The sequence below is a fragment of the Oncorhynchus nerka genome, linkage group LG22 (genome assembly GCF_034236695.1).
Source record: "Oncorhynchus nerka isolate Pitt River linkage group LG22, Oner_Uvic_2.0, whole genome shotgun sequence".
Classification (NCBI taxonomy): domain Eukaryota; kingdom Metazoa; phylum Chordata; class Actinopteri; order Salmoniformes; family Salmonidae; genus Oncorhynchus; species Oncorhynchus nerka.
Window position 1 is genome coordinate 71,977,345 of NC_088417.1, and position 27,338 is coordinate 72,004,682.

At 40.9% G+C, this 27,338-nt stretch overlaps 1 protein-coding gene across 1 annotated transcript; it reads right to left on the bottom strand.

The window, feature by feature from the left end:
* Positions 1-1,007: 1,007 nt before the first annotated feature.
* Positions 1,008-27,338, bottom strand: LOC115105619 (retinal guanylyl cyclase 2-like). The gene is made up of 20 exons (XM_029627844.2): positions 26,915-27,338; positions 15,082-16,055; positions 14,544-14,842; positions 13,786-14,155; positions 13,600-13,678; positions 13,355-13,469; positions 13,109-13,228; positions 12,752-12,835; positions 12,463-12,639; positions 12,209-12,365; positions 11,592-11,741; positions 11,209-11,357; positions 9,767-9,930; positions 9,395-9,587; positions 7,616-7,790; positions 6,391-6,489; positions 5,114-5,208; positions 4,789-4,874; positions 4,032-4,124; positions 1,008-3,874 (listed from the first exon to the last, which is right to left on the bottom strand). Exons 2-19 carry the CDS (start codon positions 15,890-15,892, stop codon positions 4,040-4,042), a joined length of 3,408 nt encoding a protein of 1,135 aa, XP_029483704.2. The 5' UTR covers positions 15,893-16,055; positions 26,915-27,338; the 3' UTR covers positions 1,008-3,874; positions 4,032-4,039.

Sequence of the window (27,338 nt, forward strand, 5' to 3'; positions counted from 1 at the left end):
CCGCTCCATTAGGATGGGCAATATCACGCATCACTCGTATAATCCTACAACCCAGAATATATATTACCGCCGTTGGCAGATAACAGAAATAGCGTTCAGTTGATGCTACATTTATCAGTAACGCTTTATGACCATACAATTGATCTTGAACTCACACCAATGTAATGACTAATGTATTACATTGATTATGACATTTATTACTAATTTCCGATAATGATATAAGTAACCATTTATTCTTTAAGAATATAAGACTAATGGTTTTGAGCTACAACTGCCTAATTATAATCCAAAGAAAATATAAAGTGATGTTGTCTTTTGTTTATGTTTTTGCTTTCAGATGAGTGAATGTATAGCTTCAAAATATGTAAATATGCTCTCATGACTGTGAGTCCTTGCATCAATCGCTCTGTCTTTGAATTTGAAGAGTGGTTACATTTCTCCAGCCCTATCCCCCCCCTCCCCGCTTTCTACTAAACCAAGTGGTGGGGATCAGTCTGCATCCTAAATAGGCATACTACAATTTCACTGGATAGTATGATTCATAGCTCTCATCAAATTGTTTTATGTAGCTTATTCCCACTGTGCAGTCATGATATAGGCCTTTCCGAACAGCACCATCTTTAAAACCTTATCTATACATTTTGATTAAACTATATAGTTTTGTGTTTTTATATTGTTACTTTCACAAGGGATGCCTTTTCTTAAACCAGCCAGGATTTTGACATTCAGCTAAAATGATGTATGTTTCATACAGAGAATATAGAAAAGATAATCACTGATCATCTCATGACCACTTAAAGTATTTTACCTTTACTGTATGAAGTCATTCACAATACTGTGAACCATCAATTCAACATTAAGATTTTCTCAAAATCCTTAAACCATCAGCCAAAGGTCAAGGATTTCCGGCCATGTTTATATGTGCAGTTGGTAATGAGATCGTGTTACGTGTTGTTGTATGTAAAAGTGTTGTATGCAACAACAAAAAATAAGAAGTACATTCAGACATCACTAAAACCATTATTTATTTACACAAGCACACACAATGAGACCACACCGCAAGATTTACAATTCAGTCATCATAATACCAAATAAAACATTGCTATTTGGGTTTGATAGACAGTCTATATCTTTCAGACCAAATACGTGTAGCTCATCCTTTGAATACATCACTTCCTATTAGGAACCATGTGCAGTACAAGCTGGTGTGTATTCCAGTCTCTGCTCTTGGTTTGTAAGCAGTTCCCTATGACTCCAAGGTGTATTGTAGCATATGTAGAAATAAACTAAAAATGACTGCAGCCATTATAATTCCTTGCATTTTGTACTATTTGAACCAATATATGTAGCAGAAAATAGCTTGAATGACATGACCCTGTAAGAATTGAGATTGTGACCTTATCATTTTATAATGTGGGTTTACATATTTTTCATCCAAATGTTTCCCATTGGAACATTTATTAATCCCATTGCTCATTCAATGTCATTGTTGTAAGAAAATGCATATCACTTCATGTTAAAACAAATGTACAGTTCTTTAAAAAATTTAATTGGGATATACTGTTATATAAATACCATAAAACAGTACTGATAAATAAATACCATTAAACAAAATGTGTCTATACATACATACCTGGATTTGGTTGAATAACAAAATACAGTGAAAACATAGTGAAAACATGAATAAAGCATGATTTCAGAAAGATGGGGAAGAGCAGAGAGATGGTTCTGTCTCAATAGATAAGAGTTTAGATCTATGAGTCAACGTTTATTAATAATCTGTTGAAGTGAAGCTTAATTTCTGGGAACAGTGATTTTGCAACATATTTATTTGATTTGAAAATTATTCAATTAATGTCCCAACTGGCAAATTTGTGAATAAAATATGAATTCATATTTTCTAATGGGTTGAATTTTCTAAATTATCATTCAAACAAATAGAAGGCGTTAATTACTGAAGCAGGACAATAAGAAAATAAAAAACAGAGAACGCCTTGGACCAAATTCTTTAACAGTCTACCTTATATCTGTAAAAAAAAAAAAAAAAACTTCTAGGATCGATGACGACGTTACCAAACTTAAATATAACAGGTTAGATACATTACAGTGCATGCTACATTTTAATATACGCATGTCATATAGTTGAGTATGAATACTTTTCATTCACCGTTGGGGTGTTTAAAATGAAATCTGTCCAATATTTCTACAAAGCAAAGTAGAGATAAATACAGTATATTGTACACGATATAATGGACATTTAACGTTTTTTTCAAGAAGTCTGTCTCTTCCCATGTTTGTCCTGTGATGTTTTCATTCTACAGAGACTCCTACAGTACATCAATATACACTACATGGCTAAAAGTATGTGGACACCTGCTCGTCGAACATCTCATTCCAAAATCATGGGCATTAATATGGAGTTGGTCCCCCCTTCGCTGCTATAACAGCCTCCGCTCTTCTGGGAAGGCTTCCCACTAAATCTTGAAACATTGCTGCGGGAACTTGTTTCCATTCAGCCACAAGAGCATTAGTGAGGTCGGGCACTGATGTTTGGTGATTAGGACCGGCTCGCAGTTGATGTTCCAATTCATCCCAAAGGTGTTCGATGAGGTTGAGGTCAGGGCTCTGTGCAGCTCAGTCAAGTTCTTCAACATCGATCTCACTGAACTTCACTTTGTGCACAGGGGCATTGTCATGATGAAACAGGAAAGGTTCTTCCCCGAACTGTTGCCACAAAGTTAAAAGCACATAATCATCTACAATGTCATTGTATGGTGTAGCATAAGATTTCCCTTCACTGGAACTAAGGGGCCTAGCCCAAACCATGAAAAACAGCCCCAGACCATTATTCCTCCTCCACCAAACTTTACCGTTGGCACTATGAATTCGGGCAGGTAGCGTTCTCCTGGCATCCGCCAAACCCAGATTAGTCCGTCGGACTGCCAGATGTTGAAGCATGATTCCTCACTCCAGAAAACACTTTTCCACTGCTCCAGAGGTCAATAGTTGCGAGCTTTACACCACTCAGCCGCCGCTTGGTTTTGCGCATGGTGATCTTAGGCTTGTGTGCGGCTGCTAGGCCATGGAAACCAATTTCATGAACCTCCTGATGAACAGTTATTGTGCTTACATTGCTTCTAGAGGCAGTTTGGAACTCTGTAGTGAGTGTTGCAACCGAGGACAGACAATTTTTACACCCTAAGCACTTCAGCACTCGGCAGTCCCGTTCTGTGAGCTTGTGTTGTCTATCACTTCGCGGCTAAACTGTTGTTGCTCCTAGACATTTCCAGATCTCAATAACAGCACTTACAGTTGACCGGGGCAGTTTTAGCAGGGCAGAAAATCAAGAACTGTCTTGATGGAAAAGTGGCACCCTATGATGGTGCCACGTTGAAAGTCACTGAGCTCTTCAGTATGGGCCATTCCACTACCAATGTTTTTCCATAGAGATTTCATGGCTGTGTGCGCAATTTTATACACATGTCAGCAATGGATGTGTCTGAAATAGCCAAATCCACTAATTTGAATGGGTGTCCACATACTTTTGTAGTGTATTTGGTATTTTGGTGCATGATTGTAATATCCCTTTATTTATCCCTCCTGTTTCCCACATATGCTCTACAGTACATTTAATAAACTCTTGTTTAAACATATCTTTGCTCTGTGCAACAAATGTAATGTGTTGAAGACAGACAGTGTCTCTCCAACTTTGGCTTATTTGTGCAATGTGGATCAGCACTCCTGACAGGACACATGGGGGGATGCAACAGACTGTCTGTCAGACGCACCCCTAACCCATCCTCTCCTCTCTACCAACCTGCTCTATTCTCCTCTCTGGTCTTTCACTCCAACAGGTAGGACTGGGCCACACTATCTGTGGAAAATAATCTGATATATTATCAATTAAAAGGATATCGTAAATGCAGAACAATGGATTTGTATGTACCTGAATTGACATCACTCACATTACAAACCATTTGGGGAAATAAAGTAATTGTAAATCTAGAATTTGATAGGAAAACCAGGCGTACCTTACAGGCTACTTATTCCTCGCCTGCCGGTCAAGGAATTTTTGTTTTCTATCTGGAGGAATCTCCTCCAAACTGATGCCATGGTTACTTGCCCTGAGGAAAGTCAAAGAAAGAAGGCTTATTTGATTGGTAGTGCACACTGAGCACTCAACATATGAAGCAACAAAAGCCCTGTCCACAATGACAACTGTTTTCAGCAACCGCTGGTGACAACCGTGTCTCAGTTTGAACTCTTAACACAGTTATAAAATGTGGACAGGGCTAAATGAGGCAACCACCAGGGTAATGTGTTGAAACACTACAGCAATGTTTGCTGCCTACCAGGCAGAGCGTTCATCACACATTATGTAGTGCAGTGGGAGTCACAGATGAATTAAACATGGATTAAACAGGTGGTAGATGAGGAATTGTACATTTGGGTCAGCGTGTGAACTGAAGCACGACACAATGGTCATGTCAGCAGCACATAGAAATAGAATGAGAAATTATGATTTAGAAAACTGTTAGTTCCAACCACGCAATCTGACAAATGGGTCAGCACATTATCCGTTTTTTTCTAAATTATTTTCTGACATCTTATCCTCTATATCCACAGTGACTTAGCTAGATGAAAACTGTTTTGCAAACAGGGTTGCATAAGTATTACTGACAAGGGGGCTGGCAGAAGGACCCAGCAGGACTGAGAGTCAATGACTGTATAGTTAGGGCGAACATAAAGCACAATGTAAATAGAGCAGGAAGGCATGTTAAATCTTACCCTGGAGTAAGGTCAGGCGGTATGGGCAGAACCTTGTCAAACCCAGCTCTCCCAGCCAACCAGTAAGTGTTTTCAACTCCCTTCCCCTGAAATAGAAATAGGGAATAACAGAATAAGTAGTGAGTTGGATTAATTTGGTTCTTTCTGTCTTGTCTCTGTGTGTGTGTGTGTGTGTGTGTGTGTGTGTGTGTGTGTGTGTGTGTGTGTGTGTGTGTGTGTGTGTGTGTGTTTGTGTGTGTGTGTGTGTGTGTGTGTGTGTGTGTGTGTGTGTGTGTGTGTGTGTGTGTGTGTGTGTGTGTGTGTGTGTGTGTGTGTGTTTATTTACCTTCAGCTCTGTCATGCCCCTGGTGTCTACTTTGTAGCCCAATTTTAGTTCATGCAGGATATCGACTGTGCTCTGGTTGACATGGATTCTGTAAGCTGGGATAATAAACAACAATAGCAACCACAAAGGCAGAATTAGACTTCAAATACTCAAACACAGAACAAATTCAATGTAAACAATTACCATGAGTTATTTGTCTAAAGAGTATCAACATTATGAACTCATACAGCACTCACATATCCTACATATATTTCGACTTTGATTCATTTATATGGATGACCATATACTGATTTAGTGTAGAGCAACACAAGGTAATCTATTGTGTTTGAGCTCATATATTCACAAGAACATTTTTGACCGAGTCCATACACACACTCTTTGTGCAGCAATTCATATCTATGGCCACTTGGTGGGAGTAGATGTGAGATGTACTGTTCTCTTTTGCCACCTACAATTGTAATTACTTACTATAGCTACAATACTGGTTGCCCCTTACCTCTAGAAATACCCTAGATATACACTACCGTTCAAAAGTTTGGGGTCACTTAGAAATGTCCTTGTTTTTAAAGAAAAGCACATTTTTCGTCCATTAAAATAACATCAAATGCATCAGAAATACAGTGTAGACATTGTTAATTTTGTAAATGACTATTGTACCTGGAAACGGCAGATTTTTAAAGGAATATCTACATAGGCGTACAGAGGCCCATTATCAGCAACCATCACTCCTGTGTTCCAATGGCACGTTGTGTTAGCTAATCCAAGTTTATCATTTTAAATGGCTAATTGATCATTAGAAAACCATTTTGCAATTATGTTATACAATTATGCACAAAACTGTTGTTCTGATTAAAGAAGCAATAAAACTGGCCTTCTTAGACTAGTTGAGCATCCGGAGCATCATCATTTGTGGGTTTGATTACAGGCTCAAAATGGCCAGAAACAAAGAACTTTCTTCCGAAATTCGTCAGTCTATACTTGTTCTGAGAAATGAAGGCTATTCCATGTGAGAAATTGCCAATAAACTGAAGGTCTCATGGTGAGTAAGTATATATAAAACACAGAAAAATCATGTTGTTAATGGCACTGGGCCTTTAAACCCTGAATTTGCCCACTAATTCCACTGATAGTCTTAAAGGATTAGTCAGGACTGCTTATAATAAACCTCGTTAGTGTTGCAGGTACACAAACTGCCATACACCTGTCCCTATCCTTAGTGGCCTCACACAGCGTGATTTCACTGGTGACTGGCCAAAGAACGAATGTGAGGTACTCACACAACCCCGTGGACTCCATTCGAGAGGCTGTGTTGACAGTGTCTCCGAACAGACAGTACCGAGGCATCGTCAGACCCACCACACCTGCCACCACAGGGCCTGATAGACACAGACACAAACACAGATGATACACATGCTGACATGTTGGTGTCATGTTGTGTTGCTGCCATGCTATGTTGTTGTTTTATGTCTCTCTTTATGTAGTGTTGTGGTGTCTCTTTTGTCGTGGTGTGTTTTGTCCTATTTTTCTATTTTTCTCCCAGCCCCCATCCCCGCAGGAGGCCTTTTGCCTTTTGATAGGCCATCATTGTAAATAAGAAGTTGTTCTTAACTGACTTACCTAGTTAAATAAAGGTTAAATAAAATAATGAAGATCAGAAGCAACATAATTCCTGATTTATAACTTGTGATTCATGACTTATTCAAAGAGCCAACAATATGTCTCACAAAAGTCTCTGGAGCAAAGAAATAGCAAATTAACTTCATTTGATCAGTTTGATTGCAAAATATCCTTTCAATCTTTAGAAGAGACGTCAGAATATTTGTATTTTATGCCATTGTGTTATTTCTGAGTTGTCCTTTATCATACCTAAAAGTAGCCACCTCTGTGTTACTAGAAATGTGTAAAACATTCCATATTAATTGGTAGGGTAGCGTAAAGAGAAAGCATTAGGCAGTGAAGACTAATAGGATGACAGGGCTAAGTGGATGACATTTCACAGTTCCAGGAATATGTTCTAGACGGGGATCAGGTAAAAATACACTTTTGACCAATACTCTGACGTTAATGCCATGTTCCAGAGAATTCCAATACAAGGATTGAATGAATGTACTCATTCTCAATTCATTTTCAATATAATGTAGCAAAAGTGTAGATTGCTTATGTATTGAATTTTACAATTCATCTGTTGACTTTGTTGCTCAGGCATGAACTGCAATCTATAGCAGTTGACCTCATGGACTGCCAGTCATTTTATCCATAGCTCCATCTATGAATTTGAGAGTAACATTTCTTCAGCCTCATGTAAGCACGAAATGGCATGTATTATTATTATTATTATATTATCACCCAGCGTTTTAGCAAACTAAGTAGTGGGGTTACCGTTTGGCTGAAAAACAAATGAATAATTATGGCTTTAAAGAAAAGGACAGTCAATCTGTCTACATTATGAACACTGATTAAGAGGATATCAATATGACAAATCATTTGAGATGGGTCACCCACCAGAGTGCAGGCCGATACGAATCTTGACCTTGACGTCAGGCATGTGCCTCATCTTGAAGGTTCCAATACAGTGGAGAATGTCCAGGGACATGTTGGACATCTCAGCTGCGTGGCGTCTACCGTTCCGGTTTGGAACTCCAGAGGCTACCATGTACGCATCTCCGATGGTCTCCACCTGAGGTACACACAATCAATCAATATTATATATCAATATAATAGTATCATAATAATAATAGTCGACATAGGTCCTGACTCTCGCTAAATAGTAGAAAGCAGATTATTCAGTTTGACGTTCCTATCTGTCCTAGACTATAGCGACATCATCTATATGAACGCAGCTGCCGCTTCATTAAACCCATTAGATGCAGTTTATCATAGTGCACTGCACTTCATTAAACCCATTAGATGCAGTTTATCATAGTCCACTGCACTTTATTAAACCCATTAGATGCAGTTTATCATAGTCCACTGCACTTCATTAAACCCATTAGATGCAGTTTATCATAGTCCACTGCACTTCATTAAAGCCATTAGATGCAGTTTATCATAGTCCACTGCACTTCATTAAACCCATTAGATGCAGTTTATCATAGTCCACTGCACTTTATTAAACCCATTAGATGCAGTTTATCATAGTCCACTGCACTTTATTAAACCCATTAGATGCAGTTTATCATAGTCCACTGCACTTCATTCAACCCATTAGATGCAGTTTATCATAGTCCACTGCACTTCATTAAACCCATTAGATGCAGTTTATCATAGTCCACTGCACTTCATTAAACCCATTAGATGCAGTTTATCATAGTGCACTGCACTTCATTAAACCCATTAGATGCAGTTTATCATAGTCCACTGCACTTCATTCAACCCATTAGATGCAGTTTATCATAGTCCACTGCACTTCATTCAACCCATTAGATGCAGTTTATCATAGTCCACTGCACTTCATTAAACCCATTAGATGCAGTTTATCATAGTCCACTGCACTTCATTCAACCCATTAGATGCAGTTTATCATAGTCCACTGCACTTTATTAAACCCATTAGATGCAGTTTATCATAGTCCACTGCACTTCATTAAACCCATTAGATGCAGTTTATCATAGTCCAATGCACTTCATTAAACCCATTAGATGCAGTTTATCATAGTCCACTGCACTTAATTATTTATTATTAGTACTCATCACTGCATTCTCTACCAGAAAGTTGGTTGTCCCTCTGTTATCACATAGGTTGATACATTCTTATGTTTTCATTTCTAAAGCCTTTTTACAAAAAGTCCTTTGGTCTCTAATGAGTTATGAAATCAGCTTTTTGTAATCTTGCATCTTATTTGTGAAACAATCTTCAAAATGTTCTTAAATGTGATGTTTTGGTGCCTCTAGGGCAATTCAGAAAGCTGATTGAGGACCTTATTACTGATGAATGTGTTAGTTTGTTATGACCGTGTTTTTCTTTCTGGTTGCATTTTGTACTCATCTTTTGATGAGTGTATTTTCTATAATTGATGTAAATCAGGGCTCATCTGTAAAAGACACCTTGGTCTCAGTATGACTCCCTGATAAAATAAAGGTTCAATCAAATAAATGAAATATCTTTAATGTCCCAATTGTGATTTCTTTTTTTTAATCACGTAGAAAGGAGTCAGTGACACAAACTCGTACACACTAAGAAATGCTCCCATTTACTTCCAGGATTTGTATTGAAACTAGAACAAGCTTCCATGGCATCACTAATATTGGACACAAATCTCTTGCAGCGGGACAGGATACTCACCTTGTAGACATCATGCTGCCCGATGATGGCATCAAAGAGTGTGTAGAGATCATTGAGTAAGTCTACCACCTCAATGGGCTCGCTGAGGGCAGAGATGGTGGTGAAGCCCACAATGTCACTGAAGTACAGAGTGACCTCAGAGAAGTGCTCTGGTCTCACAGGCTTGCCCGTCTTCAGGGCCAGGCACACAGACCTATTGGGTTAGACAATACAAAGGAGTGGATAGAGGGATGCAGATGTGGATAGGATGGAGGTTAGGAGTGTAGGTAGAGAATAAATGACAAGCAACCAACAATATATTCTCAATACAGTAAAAAAACAAAAACATGTGCAGCTTTTAATTTGAAGTGTCAAGAGAGGAGGGGCACTGACCTGGGCAACATCTGGGCCAGCAGGTTATCAGTCTTCTTCCTCTCCACCTCCAGCTCCTCTGTCCTCTCCCTGATCAGGTCCTCAAGGTTAGTGGAGTACTGCTCCAACATACGCAGCATGGAGTCTATGATGTTGGTCTTCTTTCCCTTGGTTATACTCTTGAACTAAGGGATGGAAGGGAAACATACAGCATGCAGTGAGGGGGGGGGGGGGTGAAGTGTGTTACATATTACTGTAATATGGTTCACAAAAGCATGTCATTTTGAGTTCTTGTTAGGAGGCACAGTTTCCGGATGGGGAGGGAGGATGCGGGCAGGTGGATGGGGACTGAGGGGGGATGGGTTTGGGTTATCTTTATATGCATTTCTTTGATGGTTTTTTTGTACCTGTAACTCCCGCACCCCCTCAATATTTTTTTATGACAAACCTAAATAAAAAGTTGGTCACAAAAAGCATGTTGTTTTGAGTTCCTGTATAAAATAAATAATACAAATACTGAGCTACATTATATACTCAAAAATGTTTGTTTAACAAGTAATAATATTTTTCGCAAAAAAATATTATTGGCACCCCTGTTTTCAAAACCTATCAATACCTCACCTTGCGAAGATCCACCACCATATTTTACAGTAGGTATGGGATTCTTTTCTGCTTATGCATCCTTATTTCAATGTCAAATCCACTACCTGTGTGCACGGCCAAAGAGCTCTTATTGCACCGGTTCCAATGCTGTTTAGCAAACTCCAGAGGTTTGCATTTGTTGGATGACATGAAAATAGAGCTATTTGGCCACGCACAACAGGGGTGGGTTTGGCGTCAAAATAAGGAAGCATAAGCAGAAAAGAACCCCACATCTAATATAAAAACAAAAAAAACCTGGTTGCCTCTGCCAGGAGGCTGAAACTTGGCTGCAAGTAGACCTTCCAGCAAGACAATAACCAAAACCACACATCAAAATACACAAAGAAATGGTTAGTTGACCACAAAAATCTACATTTTGCAATGGTCATCTGTCTCTGGACTTGAACCCCACTGAAAATCTGTGGTTGAATTTAGAGGGCTGCCCATAAGCGGAGACTAAGGGGATCTGTAAAGATTCTGAATGGTCCATACTCCCTCCCAATCTCATATTGTTTTGGGGATAAAAGCTCAGTGCTGTTATACTCGCACGGTGAGGTATTGAAAGGTATTGAAAACAGGGGTGCCAATCATTTTGACCCCTATCTTTTTGAGAAAAAATATATTACTTGTTAAACAAAATCTTTCTCTGAGTAATTGTATTAGTATAAAATAATAAAATGTTCCCATTTTTTTAGCATACAATATAGTTCAGTATTTGTATTATTTATTTTATGCAGTTTTGCTCTTTATCAATGGTGCCAATAATTTTGTACCTGACTGTATATGTGTAGCTTTGTGTATGTTTGTGTACAGTAAAGGACCTGTTTGAAGATCTCCTCGAAGGTGGGTCTCTTGTCTGGCTCCTCGCTCCAGGCCTGTTTCATGACCTGGATCACCTCTAGTGGAGCCTCATCCACTGACACAGTAGGCCGACACAGTGGTGGGGGGGATTTCAACTTACTGATGATCTCTGTCAAACACACACACACACACACACACACACACACACACACACACACACACACACACACACACACACACACACACACACACACAACTTCTGATGCATTGTTTTGAGTGTTTTCAAACCTTTGGTGGTTCCTATGATCTCAAACAATTGTACTGTTCATATTGACATGGTGGTCATCCTTCTGTATTTGTTTGACATGAGGTTATGGTGGTATTGTTTGATATGAGTTCTCACCCTTGGGAGGCATGTCCAGCATGCAGAAGGGAGCACAGCGGGCGATGACCTCCTGCATGATGATGGCGAAACTGTAAACGTCCCCTGGGAACGATCCTCTCTTCATCAAACTGGAGTCCCTCAGTAGCTCTGGAGCCGTCCACAGCTGATCTGCAAGGTGGACCAGGGAGGGAGGGGACAAGAGGGGGTTGGTTTGTTTCACCTTCCTTCAAACATTTGGATTTTTTATTTATTTTTCCTTTATTTAACTAGGCAAGTCAGTTAAGAACATGTTCTTATTTCCAATGACGTCCTGGGAACAGTGGGTTAACTGCCTTGTTCAGGAGCAGTTATTTTGTGTATATTTTTTTACGTTGTCAGCTTTGGGATTCAATCTTGCAACCTTTTGGTTACAAGTCCAACTCTATAACCACTAGGCTACCTGCCACCCTATAAATAGATCATGGTGATAAGAGTGAACATTACTAAGGCCATGAGTTTTTCGTGATCACATAACCTGACCAGGGGGGGAAACGGACACACGTCTTTTGTTCGTGTAATGACTTGGTAAATGATAAGGAGGAGGATTTGCTGGCTCTGATATGTTGAGTGTAGTGTATGTGTCCTTGTGGACTTACCCTCAGGCCTGCCCTCGTCAAAGTCGACACCCTGGGTCGTTATGATCTCGTTGAAGCCGTACTCAGTCACCTTCAGCACGAAGCGTCCGTCCACCACACAGTTTCGGGACTTCAGGCGCCCATGGATGACATCACGGTTGTGCAGGTACTTCATTCCCTGGGAGGGAAAGGAAGGATTGAGACAGAGTCTAAACAACGAGGTGAGAGATATAGTCAGACATGTCTATGAACGTGAGAGTTGTTTCCCTCCTTACCCTGATCAGATCCATCAACAGGGAGGACTTGAACATCCAGTCGAGGCGCATGTCCTCGTTGTTGAGAAGGTCCTCCAAGCTGCCCCTGGTACAGTGCTCTGTCACAACACCAAAGATCCCAGAGTCGAGGAACAGGCCAAGGAACAGGTTGAGATTCTCATTCCGCATGTCCCTGAGCTGAGAGAGGGAGAGGACAGAGAGAGAGGTAGGTTATGACAGAGGAACAGTGCAGTGGCAGACAGATTCAATGTCTTGCTGTTTTGACTGGCTCACTCAGACAGTCACTCACCTTGGTGAAAATACTTTGAGTGCCATCACTGACACTTGACACAGTGTTTCCATTGGGACATTTCTTCAACCAAACCCAGTCACCCTAGTGGAATATACAGGTTTAGCCAATTTTTTATCTGGAAAACACAAAATATTAGGGACAAGGACACTAAACAGAGATAGTTTTGTTCATTACTGTTTGTCAAGAAGACAAGAGTATCAACATTGGGTGAGTGCATCATCACATATGAACTTGGTCCAGTTACATATTAGTACTATTTCTTAAGTGCAGGGCATCAAACATTTGAATATTGGATTGCTGTCTCTGTTCTACAGTAGTTTTACAGTAGATTCCCCACATTGACATGTGACCCACCTCAAAGACAGCGACATTGGAACTGTCAGGGGTGGAGCCAAAGTAGCTTCGTCCCGACACTGAGTGGCGAGGCGTCTTCACGTCCAGCTGACTGTTCATCATACTGTCCTCATTCAGCTTCTACTTACAGAGAGAGATTACAAGGGCTTCAGAATAGACAGTCCATCAAAGATAAGGGACTTTAAATAGACACAAACTCACACACACACAAATGGGCCTTTATCGTATCATAGAGCTCACACTGACCTTTTGGCTGGTCTGGGTATTGATGAAAATGAGGTCATCCAGATTCAAGATTACTTTTAAGGGCCTTCCTCCTCCCCCTGATCCTCCAAAGATAGTTCCAATCTGTCCACCTCTCCTGGACAGACACAAAGGGCAAGACCACAAAACATCAGTAACCTCATTACAAACAAAAGCATGTGTTCAACACAGAAGACAAAACAGGCAGCTGATTTACACACTCCTCACTGTGTTTGAGCTTAACTTACTTCATATAGAAGGCAGCTCCACCTCCAACCAACGCACAGAAGAGGATGAACAGAAAGAAGAGAGTACCTGCGTCCATTCCTTAAGGCAGAGAGGGGGATAGAGGGAGTGATAAAGAGAAAGAGTTTGAGGGAACACAAACCTAATTTTACTGTAGGCTACTGGTACATCAATGCTAGACCACCTACCCCAACTGCAGGTGATGTATGGACTGAACCAACAACGAGAGTCTGTGCTGGGGCTACTGCCAGCAAAGTGGATGGAGCGCCCATTGTACTTGACCGCCCCAAATTTGCCAAGGGTATGGGGGGCTTCCAGAGTGTGTGTCATGTAGAGTTTGTCTCCCCCGTCAGAGTCCAGGACCACATAGCGAGCCAGCATCCCCAACCCATCTTCATCGGATGAGATGTGCTGGTTGAAGCCTTCAAAGTCGACCCCACCATCGCTCTGGAGCATGGTCTCCCCATCCACCCAGCGCCCAGCCACCATGCGACTCTTCTCTACTGCATAGGCCATGTAATATATCATGTTGTAGATGGTGCCGAAGAATGGAGACACCTAGGTCAGGGGAGAAGATTGGTGACAATGTATCAATCATTGATCTGACCAGCTGTTATTGAAGACTGCCTGTAGACTCTTTAGACTGGCAGTAGGAGTTTTGATGATGGTAAGCAGGGAGTACAGGAATAGAGAAATGTACCATTGCCAAGACACTGACAAACCACTAGTCATTATCATCAGTACTGAAACATTCCAACAACATTGGTTGTAAGGTTTAAGAAGTACAAATACCTTAAGAGTACCTGTTTCTGAAGAACTACAACTCAGTAGGACTGTTGTGCAACCAAATGTGCTTGCTACAGTACTGCATGTCCATGGCATGTGTGGCTAATGATGAATGATGATGAGATGAATGCCTCAGGAGCTGTACTCTGGGATGTCTCACCTGATCTGGTGGAGTGCTGGTGCGAATCTCAAATTTCTCCTGGGCATCTTTGAAGCTTTCATAGAAAGTGTTCTCACCAGAATCCATTGTGATGGTGAGAACTCCATCGTAGGCTTTTCTCAACAAGCTGTCATTGGTCAGAGCATGAAGGTTTGTGCCCTTGGGCAGCGAATATGTGAGGGTGTCATAGGGGATGAAAACATAGCCACGGTCTATCATACGCATGTTTGAGGCAGAGGTTAGGAGCTGATACTGGGCCTCACCACCGATCAACGCTGAGTGCATGCACATGATGACCACTGCAGAGACAGAGAAGGGAGAATGGAGGATGAGGAAAGTAAGAAGGTAGTAAAGTTGGAAGTAGAGGACAGAAGAAGCGAATCGAATAGACCATTATTAGTCATTGCAGTATGGCAGTGTGTTGTAATGGAATACATGACAGTAAGTCACACATTCACACACACACACACGCATGCATGCACGCACACGCATAAACAAACACACACATGAACAACCAAATACAAATGCGCATACACACCTCTGACACGGTCTAACTCCCGAATCCTTTTCAAGGCCTTTGTGGGTCCATCCTTGTCCGGCTCCATGGTGACCACATTGATAACCGGCAGGCCCAGGGCCATAAGAGAGGCCGCCAGCTCGTGTCCTGTAGCCTCCCACAGGTCATCCTCCGACGTCACGATGACCACATGGGCCCAGCGGAAGTACCGCAGCACAGAAAACAGAACCCGGGAAGACAGAGGCAGGGGCCTGTGAAAGGTGGGATACTGTCCATCCTCCATGTTTGGTTTCAGGCAACCCCAGGACAGAAAGGGCTTATTCCAGTTTTTCGCAAACAGAGCAGCCGATGAGCAGTAGCCTGGATTAGTAGGGCCGAGGAAAGCCGAGCCATAGCCTTCCAGAGAGGAGAAGCGGGCCAGGGCATTGGATGTTTTACAGTCCTCGTTGACGAGAGTATAGTCGTACCAGTAGCCTTTCTTAGTGTAGGGGTCCATGTTGAGGCGGGCGGTGGCCAGGCGGGCAGCCAGGTCAGGAAGGGCTTTGGAGTACATAGGGTCACATGTCCAGGGACCAATTATGGCCACAGTGAAAGTGGCGCCCCAGGCCTCACAGGGTAGATAGGTGGCCATCAGCAGGGGTAACATCAGCCAGTTTCCCCACAAGCTTCTGGAGCGTAGCACCACAGATGACGATGCGGGGGTCAGACTGTTAATTGTTTTTGTATCCTCTGTCCTTCTTTGTCTCCTTCTCTCCCTCATTAAGGGATCTTGTGTCCATCGTGGGTGGTGGGAGAGGTTGAGGAGGAAACTAGAGTTTCTGTGAGATGCCATTGTCCCACAGGGCTTCGATCTAGAGTCAGACACCACAGATGAGGAATGGAGGGTTGGAAGTGACAGAAGAGTGTGTGTGTGTACGAAAGGGATTCAGCCCCCTAGCACTCTGTAGGGCATTAGCCCAGAGCTGTGAAGGTCACCTCTGGATTCCCAGCCATCACTGCTTCCATGGAACATATGAGTGAGAGAAAACAAAATGAGACATATTGAAGCATATTTTATCTTCTGTCTCAATTTTCTAGGACAAAGCTCTGTCTTTGTCAGTGAACTACAATGCCATCAGAAGCTCAGAAAGGCACTGTTTCCATAATAATTGTATTATCATTAATATAGTTTAATTACATAACATATAAAGGTCTAGATTCAATCAGATCAAGCGTTAACTGGCGATAGCAGACACCTGCATAGCAGATGTTTGGGCAGTGTTAGAGGTGGAACTGGGTTGGAACCGAAATCGGTGAGCAGTTGCTCTCGCTCTCATTGTCACGAAGCCACACCCGCCCCACTCACGTTAGAATTGCAGAACGAGAAAGTGTAGGCAAAATATAAATAATTATGCTCAATGGGGATTTCCATTAGGATTTCTACATCTCACATTCTGTTGTTCGAACTTGCAAACAAGGCTGTGTGGGATTTCTGTTAATGCGACTCAGTGCAGCCAATGGCAATGTCCGCTTTAGGTAGGCTATATAATCCAACGCAGTTCCACCTCTGACACTGCAAAAACAACCATTATGCGGATGTCAGCTAAAGCGGATCTGATTGAATAGAGCCCTAAACTACTTTTGGACAACATAAATACTGTATGAACATATAAAGTAATGATGTAAGAGAAATCACTGGTAAACAAGACTGACAAAGACTATCCCCATTATAAGAATGTAATGTGATGTTGGAGGAGCTCAGTCCATCTGTCTCTTCAGACCAGGGTGCCCTGAAACCATGGCTGAATCAATGCTCAGCTCTGTGCCCAGGCAGCTTCCATGACATGCAAGTGGCAATCAGATTAGCTGCTGACACAGGTGGGGGCCATTAGCCATGGTGTGAGCGGTGCCAAATAACGTGGCTCGTAATCTGTCTTCCATGTCCCTATCGCTTTCTCTTTCTCTGAAGTCACTCACCCACTGTGACCTCTTGGTCAGCCTCTCCTTCCCTGGTGGCCTCTATCTCACTCTGTAATAACTTCAGAAATAACTGGATTAGGAAGACCATCAATAAACTTTGATCTGATAATCACTTACTTTTTATGAGATCATGTCCTGTCTATAGAACTGTGGAGTTTGGGTTTGGGGTCAATTCCACTTAAATCCAGACCATTCAGGAAGTAAACTGAAATTCCTTAGAGGAAAATTGGAATTTCAGTTTCCTTTCTCAATTGTGGGTGTAGCAAAATGTTACAAGCATTTCGCTACACCCGCAATAACATCTGCTAAATATGTGTATGTGACCAATACAATTTTATTTTATTTTATTTGAATTAAATATTTCCTGAATTTAAATGGAATTTAACCTTAACCCTGATGGAGTTAACTGGATTTGAGAGAGAATTGTCACCATCTTGACCCTTTCCCTCTCACTTTCTAACAGAAGCCTCATTTATAACTTGTGCTAACATGCATCCTTTGTCTTGATCTTGTCCACATTCTGATTGTGCCCACATTTTCAGAAATATGTCTACACATGGTATTAAAATCATATCCGTCCGCTGTGTCCGCATTGTGACCAGATTTCCTGGTCCCTCCCTGTATGCAAATTATTTGACAGCCATTCTTTATCAATATTTTTTAACATTTATTTTAAAACACATATTGATGCCATAATTCAATGATGCCACTTGTCAATAATTTTAGAAGGCAGGATTATGATGATTTAATTGGTGTCACTGTCCAGATCCATCTAGACTTTTAAGTTATCCAGACAGAATTGCGTGCCTGCATACAGTACCTCCGGAGGTGGTCAGGTTGATCTGATCACAGTCAGATCACAATAAGTCTTTTAATCGCCTACACCTGTCTGAAAATGTGGGCACAATCAGAATGTGGACAAAAACAGGAAAAATGATATATGTTAGAACCTGAAAAGTGCTCATTCAAACTAAATGTTTTCAAATGAAATGTGCTCATTTCAAATTAAAAGTACTATTTGCTAAAATTGTGTTGTGTATGTAGTATTTGTATTTATTAGGTCTGGTGTTCAACCTTCCCAAGTTCTCTCACGTCACCCCGCTCCTCCGCTCTCTCCACTGGCTTCCAGTTGAAGCTCACATCCGCTACAAGACCATGGTGCTTGCCTACGGAGCTGTGAGGGGAACGGCACCTCAGTACCTCCAGGCTCTGATCAGGCCCTACACCCAAACAAGGGCACTGCGTTCATCCACCTCTGGCCTGCTCACCTCCCTACCACTGAGGAAGTACAGTTCCCGCGCAGCCCAGTCAAAACTGTTCGCTGCTCTGGCCCCCCAATGGTGGAACAAACTCCCTCACGACGCCAGGACAGCGGAGTCAATCACCACCTTCCGGAGACACCTGAAACCCCACCTCTTTCAGGAATACCTAGGATAGGATAAAGTAATCCTTCTCACCCCCTTAAAAGATTTAGATGCACTATTGTAAAGTGGCTGTTCCACTGGATGTCTTAAGGTGAACGCACCAATTTGTAAGTCGCTCTGGATAAGAGCGTCTGCTAAATGACTTAAATGTATTAGGGATCCCCATTAGCTGCTGCCAAGGTCCAAACACATTACGGCACTTACATCACACATAAAACAAAATATAAAACCGTACATAATATAACATTATTACACCACTACATACAATCTACAATACAAAATATATAATACCACCGTACAACAATATTACAATGTAAGTGTGTGTAGAGTGCGTGTGCTAGTGTGTGTATGAATGTGTCTGTACCTGTATATGTCTCTTCACACTCCCCGCTGTTCCATAAGGTGTATTTTGGGGGATTGTGAAGAGACCTCTGGTGGCATGTCTTGTGGTGTATGCATGGGTGTCCAAGCTGTGAGCTAGTAGTTTAAACAGCTCGGTGCATTCAGCTTGTCAACTCATCTTACAAAAACAAGTAGTGATGAAGTCCATCTCTCCTCCACTTTGAGCTATGAGAGATTGACATGCATATTATTAATGTTAGCTCTCCTTGCACATTTAAGGGCCAGCTGTGCTGCCCTGTTGTGAGCAAACTGTAATTTTCCTAACCTTCACATGATTGGTGGGTCCCCCATGGGACAGTTCAGCTAATGTAGGCTAATGTGATTAGCATGACGTTGTAAGTAACAGGAACATTTCCCAGGACATAGACATATCTGATATTGGCAGAAAGCTTAAATTCTTGTTAATCTTACTGCACTGTCCAATTTACAGTAGCTATTACAGTGAAAGAACACCATGCTATTGTTTGAGGAGAGTGCACAGTTATGAACTTGAAAATTTATTAATTAACCAATTAGGCACATTTGTGCAGTCTTGATACAAATGTTAGCTCTCCATGTACATTTAAGGGCCAGCTGTGCTGCCCTGTTCTGAGCCAACTGTAATGTTCCTAAGTCCCTCTGTGTGGCACCTGACCACACGACTGAACAGTAGTCCAGGTGTGGCAAAACTAGGGCCTGTAGGGCCTGCCTTGTTGATAGTGTTGTTAAGAAGGCAGAGCAGTGCTTTATTATGGACAGACTTCTCCTGGATCTTAGCTACTGTTGTATCAACATGTTTTGACCATGACAGTTTACAGTCCAGGGTTACTGCAGGCAGTTTCGTCACCTCAACTTGCTCAATTTCCACATTATTCATTACAAGATTTAGTTGGGGTTTAGGGATTAGTGAATGATTTCTTCCAAATACAAAGCTTTTAGTTTTTGAAATATTTATTCCTTGCCACCCATTCTGAAACTAACTGCAGCTCTTTGTGTTGCAGTCATTTCAGTCGCTGTAGTAGCTTACGTGTATAGCATTGTATAGTAGGTGGTCAACTGTTTGTTCATCCGCACAAGTCTCCAATTGCTAATAACCCATCTGCAACCACCTGACTATATGTGATAAAGTGAATATCTGAGGCCCGCACCCAACCCTAACCCGCAAGCATAGAAAATGTGCTATCGTCTACAGTCAAAAACTGAAGTACAATTTTTTTTTGTCAGGTTTAGATATGTTTCTGTATATAATGTCTTACATTTTTGTAGGCTATTTGGTAGTAAACTTGAACCCACAGGCTTCGTGTAATTTAGTCCTAGTAGATGCTGCCCCTGTTTTGGACTGGGACCTGCCCCAAACCTAGGAGCAAGGGACTGAGAGGAATGTGAGAAGAAGGGTGAGATTCACCCATTCTGATAACAGATACAGTATATAGACTGATAGTTGGTAAGAGAAAACAGGTGAAGGGTAGGGAAGGGCTGAGCAGGACAGGCAAGCTTTGACTTCTCAACCCGCTTTAGCTTTTAATCCATAATTAACAGTGTGGGAGTGTGAGTGTGCAGTTCAGGCTGAGGGGGGAGGGAAATAAATAAGGGATTAGATAGAAGAGAAAGAAGGTGAAAATAGAGGAATGTGTTCTACCCATTCCCAGGGTCTATAATTAGATACATGTAGCTTCTCTTTTGTCATTATATGTTGCCCTAGCCTAGAAGACTAACTAAACCCTTGCTCAACAGAATGTAATAAATCGGTAGAATTAATGCTTCAATCTTGTTGACATTTGTAAAGTTTTCTATCACCTTTTGGGGAGCAAACACAAAAAGATTTTCTGTGCAAGATGTCCAAATGACATCAGCTTGACCGGTTGTAAGGAAATACAAAGCTGTGAAAATGGCCCAAAGTGTTTCTGATTAGATTTCAGTTCACCTTCGATGCATATTTTATGTGGTTGGAATGCTATCAGATTTGATTGTGTTTTATGATGAAGACAGCACCTCTACAGATTGTATCTAACTGAGCATGGCATTCTCTCAAGATGCAGAAAGAAATCAATCATATTTCTCTACTCCTGTTCCCAAATCCAAATTTTGCCAAACATGTTGTCTATAATTTTACTGCAAGTGTTGCTTAATTCTGCAGGAGTTATTATTTAGGCTATAGCCCTAATTTCACGGGACTAGTATTACTATTTGTTTTTTATTTTATTTAACCTTTATTTGGGGTGGCAGGGTAGCCTAGTGGTTGGAGCGTTGGACTAGTAACCGGAAGGTTGCAAGTTCAAACCCCCGAGCTGACAAGGTACAAATCTGTCGTTCTGCCCCTGAACAGGCAGTTAACCCACTGTTCCTAGGCTGTCATTGTAAATAAGAATTTGTTCTTAACTGACTTGCCTAGTTAAATAAAGGTAAAATAAAAAAATGTAACCAGTCAAGTCAGTTAAGAACAAATTCTTATTTACAATGACGGCCTACCAAAAGGCAAAAAGGCCTCCTGTGGGGAAGAGGGCCTGGGATAAAAATACAATATAAATATAGGACAAAAGTAGAGAACATTGGTTATGTATTTATTACGGCAGAATATATGTTATTCTAGAGGACGATTCAGACGGCATGCGTTTTTTTTCCAAACTGCCCCCTGTAATTCATTCATTCTTTTTTTTTGACCATTGGACAGTTATGAAGGAATCCTGAAGGTTTTTTTCTAGGTGTGAAGATATTTCAACAATTCCAGGCGATAACAGGCTACACTGACAACTTGAGCTTGGTTCTAAAGTTTCTAAAACATACCAAACCATCATTGGTATAGTGTCACCATTATATTTGAATTGAGGAAGTGTGATCATAATCAATAGGATATTTTAGCGATCCGCAGTAGATGACGTCCTAAATGCCCCCCCCCCCCCAGCCTTCAGATATGAGCTAAACAGCTAACTTGCACTTGATATGCCTTTTTAGGCAATAAATGAGAAACTGAACTTGTTCCAAACGTTTAGTTCAGTTGTATGCTGCTTTGCGATCTATTAACAGCAAGGGTTGCATTAAATAGGCGCAATATTTTTTTATGATGCATTAGGTGATGTTCAATTAATTTGCACAAAACGTATAAACAAAAGCATTCACTGTGAAATATGTAGATATATGATATATGTAGGCCCTTCATATATAGGCCATGCGCAGAACTTCGTTCATTTTATCAAACCAGTTATTGTTTTCTTGTTTAAACTGCGAGCAGCACCTGTAAAACTCAAAACACAGGGATGTCGATTCATAAGTTATTCTGGTTAGTCAATGTCCAGATTTCAGTTTCCATTTAACCAATCTAAACTGTAGGCTACAGTTTCCTTGACATGCCATAAGGTTATTTGATGTTCCGTCTTGTGACTGTCGAATATGTATGGCACCTCACAATCATCACACATAACATAACCGGCACTGCTATCATCCTCTTTTACCGCTTTTACCGCTATCATCCTCTTTTACCAAATATTTTCCGAACATTACAGTAAGGTGCCTAGACAGCTGCCCTGGGGAACTTCAGATTCTACCTTGATTATGCTGGAGAAGCTTCCATTAGAAAACACCCTCTGTGCTCTGTTAAAAAGGTAAATATTTATCCACAATATAGCAGGGGATATAATGTCAGAATACATATGTTTTTCCAGCAGCAGACTATGATCGATAATGTCAAAAGCCGCATTGAAGTCTAACAAAACAGCCCCCACAAACTTTTTATCATAAATTTCTCTCAGCCAATCATCCGTCATTTGGGTAAGTGCTATGCTTGTTGAATGTCCTTCCCTTTTAGCATACTGAATATGTGTTGTCAATTTGTTTATTGTAAAATAGCATTGTATCTGGTCAAGTACAATTTTTTCCCAAAGTTTACTAAGGGTTAGTAAGAGGCTGATTGGTCAGCTCTTTGAGCTCTCGAGTGGCGCATCTCAGTGCTAGAGGTGTCACTATAGACCCTTGTTCGATCCTGCGTTGTATCACAATCGGCCGTGATTGGGAGTCCCATAGGGTAGCGCACAATTGGCCCAGCGTTGTCCGGGTTAGTGTTTGGCTGGGGTAGGCCGTCATTGTAAATAAGAATTTGTTCTTAACAGACTTCCCTAGTTAAATAAAGTTAAAATTTATAAAATGAAAATTCAAAAGGGGTCTTTAATATTCCTGGGTAGCGGAATGACTTTTGCTTCTCTCCAGCCCTGAGGGCACACACTTTTTAGTAGGCTTAGATTGAAGATATGGCAAATAGGAGTGGCAATATCTTCCACTATTATCCTATTATTGTCATACCCCGGTGGCTTGTCATTGATGATAGACAACAACATTTTTTGCACCTTTTCCACATTCACTTCACGGAATTCAAAATTACAATGCTTGTCTTTCATAATTTGATCAGTTATACTTGGATGTGTATTGTTGGCGTTTGTTGCCGGTATGTCATGCCTAAATTTGCTAATCTTGCCAATGAAAAAATTATTAAAGTAGTAATCAGTGTGTTTTGTGATTCAATGAAGTGTGCCGTCTGATTCAATGAATGATGGAGCGGAGTTAGCCTTTTTGCCCAAAATTTAATTTAATGCTTTCCAAAGCTTTTTACTCTCGTTCACTATCAGTTTTACTTTCATGTAGTGTATTTGTTAAACAGAAAAAATGAAGGCCTACTGTTCCTCTTTCTTTAAAGGGAAATTCCGCCACTTTTCAAGCTTATATTCCATATTTCCAGCACCAAACCAGTGTAGATATGAAAAGTGTGTTTCTATTATCTGTTGTTAAAAAGATAAGAAGACAGGTCCTAAAAAAGGCTTCTATGTGGCATCAAAGGGTTGGATTACATTTTTTTATTTAAATGCAACGAGTTTCTAGCAAACGGTAGGGTACATTTTTGCTCCCCACATCACCGCATAGTCTTTGAAAATCACTGTTTTTAAAACATTTTAACTTTTGAAGATGTCATCAGGTAGAATTTTTTAAACTTTATATATTTTCTTGTACTAAATGTGCCATTTTCATATACAGTGAGGAGAACAAGTATTTGATACACTGCCGATTTTGCAGGTTTTCCTACTTACAAAGCATGTAGAGGTCTGTAATTTTTATCATAGGTACACTTCAACTGTGAGAGACGGAATCTAAAACAAAAATCACATTGTATGATTTTTAAGTAACTAATTTGCATTTTATTGCATGACATAAGTATTTGATACATGAGAAAAGTAGAACTTAATATTTGGTACAGAAACCTTTGTTTGCAATTACAGAGATCATACGTTTCCTGTAGTTCTTGACAAGGTTTGCATACACTGCAGCAGGGATTTTGGCCCACTCCTCCATACAGACCTTCTCCAGATCCTTCAGGTTTCGGGGCTGTCGCTGGGCAATACGGACTTTCAGCTCCCTCCAAAGATTTTCTATTGGGTTCAGGTCTGGAGACTGGCTAGGCCACTCCAGGACCTTGAGATGCTTCTTACGGAGCCACTCCTTAGTTGCCCTAGCTGTGTGTTTCGGGTCGTTGCCATGCTGGAATACCCAGCCACGACCCATCAATGCTCTTACTGAGGGAAGGAGGTTGTTGGCCAAGATCTCGCGATACATGGCCCCATCCATCCTCCCCTCAATACGGTGCAGTCGTCCTGTCCCCTTTGCAGAAAGCATCCCCAAAGAATGATGTTTCCACCTCCATGCTTCACGGTTAGGATGGTGTTCTTGGGGTTGTTCTCATCCTTCTTCTTCCTCCAAACACGGCGAGTCGAGTTTAGACCAAAAAGCTCTATTTGTGTCTCATCAGACCACATGACCTTCTCCCATTCCTCCTCTGGATCATCCAGATGGTCATTGGCAAACTTCAGACGGGCCTGGACATGCACTGGCTTGAGCAGGGGGTCCTTGCGTGCGCTGCAGGATTTTAATCCATGACGGCGTAGTGTGTTACTAATGGTTTTCTTTGAGACTGTGGTCCAAGCTCTCTTCAGGACATTGACCAGGTCCTGCTGTGTAGGTCTGGGCTGATCCATCACCTTCCTCATGATCATTGATGCCCCACGAGGTGAGATCTTGCATGGAGCCCCAGACCGAGGGTGATTGACCGTCATCTTGAACCCTCACATTTTCTAATAATTGTGCCAACAGTTGTTGCCTTCTCACCAAGCTGCTTGCCTATTGTCCTGTAGCCCATCCCAGCCTTGTGCAGGTCTACAATTTTATCCCTGATGTCCTTACACAGCTCTCTGGTCTTGGCCATTGTGGAGAGGTTGGAGTCTGTTTGATTGAGTGTGTGGACAGGTGTCTTTTATACAGGTAACAAGTTCAAGCAGGTGCAGTTAATACAGGTAATGAGTGGAGAACAGGAGGGCTTCTTAAAGAAAAACTAACAGGTGTGTGAGAGCCGGAATTCTTACTGGTTGGTAGGTGATCAAATACTTATGTCATGCAATAAAATGCAAATGAATTACTGAAAAATCATACAATGTGATTTTCTGGATTTTTGTTTTACATTCCATCTCTCACAGTTGAAGTGTACCTATGATAAAAATTACAGACCTCTACATGCTTTGTAAGTAGGAAAACCTGCAAAATCGGCAGTGTATCAAATACTTGTTCTCCCCACTGTAGACACTGGTGTAGATGGCTATATCAGTCCGCTAATACAGGATTATTAAAGGACCAGTGTGAAAAACTTTTGTGAAAAAATATTTTTTATTTTCACATTTTTTTTATTACGATTTTTTTCACGAGGTGATGCATCACCGTCAGCAACCCTACTTCCCGCAGCTGTGTCCTCAGTGAATCTTTTACTCTGCCCTGCTGACATGACAATTAATGACCGGTTCTTGGTAAAGTCTGAGCAATTTTGAGAAGTGTCAAAATATCTCTAGTCTATTAAAGTCAAATGTTGCTGAATTGGCTGAGTGTACAACAATAAAGTTATTGTTTATTGTGCATTGCAGCTAACACATACAGCTAGCACACAGTGTACAAGCCGTAGCTAAGCTACATGGCTATCATCAAAAGTTAATAATGGCAATGGCTAAGAACCTGCTAATAGGCTAAGTACTGAGGCCTACAGTAGGCTATCCCCTTGCTCTGATGCGTTCCCATAAAATATTGCTATAGCCTGAGTACAAGTATAAGCCATCTAAACCACTAAACCAATAAATCTCCATTATAAATGTATTTCTTTAGTGTTTGAGTTTGTATTTCAACAAACGTTTCCTTTGTGCCATCTTGACACAGGTTTCTGCATTTTCTGTTTCAGTTACCACTTTTGAATCTCCATGACTTTTCCAGGCAGCTTAACATCAGGCATTTTGGTGAGAGTAGCTGTAGTGATGACATGAGCTGTAAAGTGATGCAGGCCTCATGGTCCCATTTACAGAATTGATGTCAGAAACATATCCAACGTTAGTTGTATTTAAATCAAATTATGACTGGACATCCAGTACATTCAAGTGAATTACATTAGCTGTGAGGATTTGAGATACGAAACACATTATAAGAAAGGAATACTGGATAAATATAGAATGAAAATTCCAGCACCAAGTCTCTTGGTGATAAAACCTTTACTGATCGTACAACAAAAATGTGCTGTGACTCTAGGATTATTGAATCCATCATAAACAAATTCCTCTATGAATCTGAAATTGAAATATAACTGTGTAATCCAGGTATCTTGATATCACTGCAGCTGCAATAGATGATGTTGATCCATCTATGTGGAGTGAAAACATTAGCACCTACTGAACACACACCTATGCAGGTGGGCACAACAATTTCACAACATTTTTACTTGAAAAGCTCAGTCCTTTTTAAGTATTTTAACCACTGACTGAATAATTAATTAGTATTTATTGAACCTTTATTTTATCAGGGAGTCATACTGAGACCATGGTCTCTTTTACAGATGAGCCTTGAATGAAAGAAAAACACATTATAATTGTATATATATATTTACAATGATATATGTATACATTATAAATGACATTATAAGACAGCACAAGAGCATACAAGTTAGGTTAGAATGTATTGAAATAAAAACAGTAAGTACTAAAACATTATAAAACAAAATCATATAGATTGGAAGTGTTACTGACCTGGAATAGTTTGTCTATAACAGCGCCATATCGATGCTCTCTGTCTTTGAATGGCAGGGATCCAGATGACGAGGAGATTGAAATTCAGCAGTAGAGCAGGTACAGTATCTTCACATGAAAATATAAAATAAAAAGTATTCCAAGAAAGGGGGATGGGGAAATCAGAGCAGTTTAAAATTGTTCCTCTTGTTTTTACAATCCTCTTGTTAGAATCTGTTTTGTACAAATCCAAGCAAATTCACAGGCTTCATGTAATTTAGTCCTAGTAGTTGCTGCCCCTGTTTTGGACTGGGACCTGCCCCAAACCTAGGAGCAAGGGACTGAGAGGAATGTGAGAAGAAGGGTGAGATTCACCCATTCTGATAACAGATACAGTATATAGACTGATAGTTGGTAAGAGAAAACAGGTGAAGGGTAGGGAAGG

What these genes read in the sequence shown, in the direction of transcription:
- LOC115105619 (XM_029627844.2), bottom strand. Translation starts at nt 15,892, where the DNA reads ATGGCATCTCACAGAAACTCTAGTTTCCTCCTCAACCTCTCCCACCAC. An exon ending in ATACATCACCTGCAGTTGGG is followed by an intron (nt 13,679 to 13,785) that starts GTAGGTGGTCTA and finishes CTCTGCCTTAAG; the next exon opens with GAATGGACGCAGGTACTCTC. An exon ending in CCAATGTCGCTGTCTTTGAG is followed by an intron (nt 12,836 to 13,108) that starts GTGGGTCACATG and finishes ATATTCCACTAG; the next exon opens with GGTGACTGGGTTTGGTTGAA.